Source organism: Geospiza fortis, unplaced genomic scaffold, assembly GCF_000277835.1.
Source record: "Geospiza fortis unplaced genomic scaffold, GeoFor_1.0 scaffold1194, whole genome shotgun sequence".
Lineage (NCBI taxonomy): Eukaryota > Metazoa > Chordata > Aves > Passeriformes > Thraupidae > Geospiza > Geospiza fortis.
The window spans coordinates 38,371-43,625 of NW_005054748.1; the positions used below are offsets into that span (position 1 = coordinate 38,371).

The 5,255-nt window shown below is 39.3% G+C and overlaps 1 protein-coding gene across 2 annotated transcripts; it reads right to left on the reverse strand.

Annotated features, from left to right (window-relative positions):
* Nucleotides 1–1,052: 1,052 nt before the first annotated feature.
* On the reverse strand, nt 1,053–5,249 carry FAAP24 (FA core complex associated protein 24). 2 transcript variants are annotated; one of them, XM_031065381.1, is made up of 5 exons: nt 5,055–5,249; nt 4,627–4,778; nt 3,880–4,019; nt 3,431–3,583; nt 1,053–2,374 (listed from the first exon to the last, which is right to left on the reverse strand). In XM_031065381.1, the coding sequence occupies exons 2-5, from the start codon at nt 4,736–4,738 to the stop codon at nt 2,132–2,134; spliced, it is 648 nt and encodes a 215-aa protein (XP_030921241.1). In that variant the 5' UTR covers nt 4,739–4,778; nt 5,055–5,249; the 3' UTR covers nt 1,053–2,131. The 2 variants fall into 2 exon arrangements, with proteins under 2 accessions (XP_030921241.1, XP_030921240.1); XM_031065380.1 differs by having other exon boundaries at nt 5,044–5,249.
* Between the last annotated feature and the right edge of the window lie 6 nt (nt 5,250–5,255).

A 5,255-nucleotide genomic window follows, 5' to 3' on the forward strand; every position in this document is an offset into this window, starting at 1 on the left:
CCATTTACTAGTAGCTTTTTAATTCTGCTGCAGCTTGGATGATAAAGCATAATTTACAGGTTTTTCCTATTTAATGTTGCCATACTTTTGTGTGTTTCTCTAATGTTGCTTAGAGAGATCTAAGATACTTTTCTTAAAAGTTCCTGTATTGTGCAATATCAACTAAGAGTTTAAAACCAACTTCCTTACAAAGAGAGTAAACATATTTCTAGTTTCCCTGTAAAGGGTACATTAAAAACTTGTAAATTCCTTGTGACTTGCCTATCCTCAGCAGTTACTCTTTGGGTGTATTGGTAGTAGTGCTTCTTTTACACACACAAGCAGCAGGCAGACCCTGATCTGCACAGCCCTGCCTCACACTATTCCATACAGATGAGATTTACTTTGCCTGGGTGCTGAAATTGCTATCCAAGTACCCCAAGCCTTTAGCAAAGTCACAGCAATCATCTTTCCAGCTCTTCATTTCTCCTAAACCACTACAATAGTCTTCCTGGAAATCCTTCCCTCTTAGCTCTTGAACAATTGTCTTTCCCTTCCCATTATCACACTCGCTTGAGGAAAGCTTGGCTTTTTAAAATTTAAAACACACCCCTCAATTCAGGTAAAAATGTGGACCTCTCAGGTGCCATATAAATACTCTAGTTTTCTGTTCTACACTGAGTGGTAGCCAACAGCTAACTCAACTGGCAGTGAAAGGAGTGTGTGCCTTATGTTCCTGCTCAGGCCACAGGAATTTTTGTACCAAGTGTCTACCCACAAGGATGTGTAAGGCCCTAGAAAGAAAGGTTAGCAATGGATTAGTAGCACAGCCTGTAACTCCATTAAAATTAATTGTTACTACTTCAGCTGAACTGTATTTAATGCACTGAGCATTTCCATAGGGAAAAGGTGTTTGTCTTGCAATATAACAGCCACGTGCCTTTAGATGTAAAATCCAGTCTTCATAGCAAAGTGACAAAACCTTAGAGGAATAAAATCTGAGCAAACCCATGTATAAAGATGCTTAAAGTACTCCCTAGTTACCTGAAAAAAAAAAGTAGTATCTTTTCCTGTACGTTTGGAAATCCTGATGTTTATTATTCACTAAATGAAATAATTATGTCTAAGTTACAGAAAAATTTTCATCCCAAGTACAGAATCAATATAAATAGCAGGTCCACCTGCTGTCCATGCTAACCAGTGTAAGAGGGGACTTTCAGAGGCTCCCACAGCAGGGAGTGGAAAAGCCTACTCAGCTGCCTTCCTGTTGTGGTCCAAACTCCCAAATGGTATGAGAGATGATTTTCTCACACCTCCTCAAGGCAAACGGCAATGTTACCCTTAGAAAATAGGATAAAAATAAAACTTAAAATAAAATGCAAGATGTCAGGAAAACCAATCCTCTTTACAAATAGATTTTCAAAATATTAATACTGGAACAGTAGTATGAATTAGGAATTTTGTTCAAAGTTTCCCATATTATTTTCTTTGTAGTGTATATAATAGTATGATTGATAGTATAATTAACAAATTAGAAGTTGTAATTTATAAAAATATTTTGGAATTTATTATTATTATTATGCCAACCTATATTCAGAAGAACAACATGAATTAACCAATATTTTGGATATTAGACACATGGGAATAAATTTGTTAATGACCCATGAACCAGAGGGTGACCAGATCAATAAGTTAGTGAGAAGTCAAATGTGTTTTCCAATAGGACTTTCCAAAGGAACTACCAAACATTATAAATCAAAAATGTTACTATAAAGCAATATATACTAACTTTTTAAACACATGTAACATATTTCCAGTTACTGAGAAGTTACTATGCACATATTCATATGGTGATTTTCTTCTGGAAGACCAAAGATTGCTCTTCCATTTTGTAACATGGATGCTGAAAAAGACAGCTTTCTTGTTTTTTATTTGTTCCAGACAGATGCAAAATACAGACTTCTTTCCAAGGCAATTTGCACAGCTTAATCTATATGAACAGAGCAGATGTAAAAAAGAAGCATCAGAGTCCCCTTGCTGCTAGCCATGATTACAGAAATCAGCATAATACGTGATTATTAAAACCAAAATGTTACAATTCAGAAGAAAAATCCCAAATTTTCGTTTTGCAAAATACCACTGCACGCGCACGTCAGGAATGTAAAAAAGTATAAATCTGTTGTGCTGCTGTTTGTCCAACTGCTTGCTCCAGCTCCTGGCTGTCGGCGTTGCAGAGGCGATGGATGCTCCCGAAGCGCTGCAGTAAGAGCAGAGCTTTTGTTCTGCCCACGCCGGGGATGCGCTGCAGCGCCTGCAGCACCGCGGGCTCTGCCGGCCGGGCGCGCTGCCTGCCCACGAACGGGTTGGAGCCGCGGTCCCGGCTCTGCTCCCGCACCTGCAGCCAGAGAGAGCTGTCAGCGACACCCAGCGCTCCTGCCACAGCCCTGCGGCCACGGCTTGCCCGGCTTCATCTCTCAGCACTCAGTGCAATCGCCAGGAAGGTGTAAATACAAACTGCCTCCTTAGGTGTGCTCCCTTATGGGATGCAGTTTGACAAAACCTCACTAAGAAACCTCTCACAGGCATATTTTATGAAAAATCCTTTCGTTAGGATTTTTTTCTCCTGAGAGGCCTCAGAAATGAAATGTAAACAATAATTATCTGCTGCTGTGAAATGCAACAAGTGCATCTTTGATTGATCTCATGTGGTTGTTTTTAATTAATGGCCAGCCACAGTCCAGCTGTCTCAGACTCTCTGGTCAGTCACAAGATTTTATTATCATTCCATTCCTTTCCTTTCCTTGCTAGCCTTCTGATGAAATCCTTTCTTCCATTCTTTTTAGTATAGTTTTAATATATAATTTTCTTTTAATATATATCATAAAATAACAAATCAGCCTTCTGAAACATGGAGTCAACATTCTTGTGTCTTCTCTCATCCTGGGACCCCTGTGAACACCACCACAGAAACCAACAATTCCTTAATAGCAAAAACAAATGAAAACAATTGTTTTTGTCACCTTTTGGATGCAGTCAGAGAAAGGGTAAGAAGAAGGGTAAGAAAGGGTAACAAGAAACAATTTCATAACAGTTTCCCCAGCCTTAGAGAAAGCAAAGTCTCAAGTTGATTTTGACAGTGACATTTCCCTAATGCTACCTAGTGGCACCTCATACAAGATTACATTTAAAAAATCCAGGATCATATTCTTCAGCCTTTTTTCTTTGTTCCCAAATCAGCCTTCTTTCCACTGAACTCTACTACTGTACCACTGTTGCAGAAGATTTATTCCTTACATTCAAATGACGTTTTGCTCCTATGTATTCTCTATTCCTTACATTCAAATGATGTTGTGCTCCTTTAAGATCCTGTGTATTCTCTCTGAAATGACCATTGGGGAGATCTACCTGCTTTGCTATACATCTCATAATTTAATATAACACAGAAACTTACTAGTTGAATAATAAGCTGAGAAGCTTCTCCTTGATTTGCCACAGGAAGCAACACCATGCCAAGTTCAAGTACCACAAGTTTTTGTACTCCTAGGTAGTACTGATCACTGATTGGGGTTTTCTCTACGATTACAATTCCCCTAAGACTGCTGGCCTGTATTGAAAGGAAAAAGATATTAGGAAGAACCTTGTTAATGACAATTTAATGCAATGTAACAGAGAAATTCTTTCAAGTATGAACTGCCTAATAGCAAATCAGAGGAAGAATGTAAGTTGCAGAAACAGGACAGAGGCTTAATACAGCTGCAGAATTTTTCTGTTTCCAGGTGAAAATTATCCTAAAAGGTCATCTCAAATGGAATTTTAAAAATAAACAACACAAGAAGAATGTTTTCAGAAGCATGGAATAAACAAGTATCAAGTGAAGACTTCTCTTTATACAGCACTTACATTTCTAAACCTAACCAATCTTCGTTTGAATTCATCCCCTGCAACCAAATCTGCTTCAGAAATAAGTAAAATGCAAGTTCTGTTTGGAAGATGAAAGTCCACCAGTCCCAAGCCATCTTCAAAGATGAGTCTAACTTTCCCTTAGGGTGAGAGTGTTGGAAGAAAAAATACAGTAGTTAAAAATATACTAACAATTATTTCACAGCACAGCCTTCCATAAGTGTCAATAATTCTAGTGACTTGATAATGAACTTTATAGAAAGCCTTTTTCCCTTTAAGTAAATCTATTACAAGCAGTCTGAACTACTGTGTGATGTCTTTAGTAATGCAAATTAATAGCAGTTCCAATCTACAGATTTAAAAGTACTAAAGCTGCCCAATAAACTCTGGACTTGAACAAAAATATCACATGCTTTTCTGGAGGGAGCATCATAATTTAGTTTGTTGTGCCAGCAAGACAGTAGCAGAGTTTGGAGGTAAATTCAAGGGAGCTCAGTGGAGATGCAAATCTGTAAAGCCCCACAACAGCAGATTCTACTGCTTCCCTGCAGTGCTCTGGAAACTGAGCTGATCACACAGATATATGACAAACAAACGGGATCTTTCAGCCTGCTAACACAGTCTGTACCACAAATATGGGACCAGTCAGGCACAGGCTAAAGCATATTCCAGCTGTTCTCAACCTTACTGGGCAATAGAGGAGAATGTTTTGCCTGACTTGCTTTTCCTCTTCCAGTTTGTGCTTACCTTGTAGCCTTTGGGCTAGCTCTGAGCCTCTCCACTTCTCATTTCCAATCATATGCCCCAAAGGGACAACTATAGATCCTGCTGTCACAGGAGAGTTTGCTTTGGTTGTCATCAGCCCTCCTTTCAAATCCTCCTTCAGTAGCAGTTACACCCTAGAAAGAAACGTGCAAAAACAGCAACACATTTTACAAACCTGTTGCAAGCTTATAAATTTTAATAATAAACTTAGGATGCAATATTCTGGAAGAGGCACTGCCTACTTCCTCAAGTTTCCTTACAGTTAAGGTGAACATATCATAATCGGCCAGCAGCTCCGTTCACTTAATACAGGCTGTTGTGCTGGCTTGCAAATTCCACTTTCAGCTTTACCACTCAGCCTGAATTAAAACACACAGATGGTGAAAAAACCCACATTACCTTTTCCATACCTTCATCCAACTTGCTGGGTGGAAATCTTCCTGAATTACAAAGCCAGCTCCAGAGGCCCCTCCATCCCTCAGCTGGTGGAAGTCTCCAGACCAACTATTAAAAGGCGGGAGAGATTATGTTCAGGTTTGCCAGTTGTACGCGGTGTTCTGACTTTAACGAGCCTTGGAGGCTAAGGCATGAGCTAAAGAACAAACGCCACA

Bases quoted from the DNA above. Each gene is read 5' to 3' on its own strand.
- FAAP24 (XM_031065381.1), bottom strand. From the start codon at position 4,738: ATGACAACCAAAGCAAACTCTCCTGTGACAGCAGGATCTATAGTTGTC. The intron at 4,020-4,626 runs GTAAGCACAAAC...TCTCACCCTAAG, and splicing joins GCTAGCCCAAAGGCTACAAG to GGAAAGTTAGACTCATCTTT. The intron at 3,584-3,879 runs GTAAGTGCTGTA...CTTTCAATACAG, and splicing joins GATTGGTTAGGTTTAGAAAT to GCCAGCAGTCTTAGGGGAAT.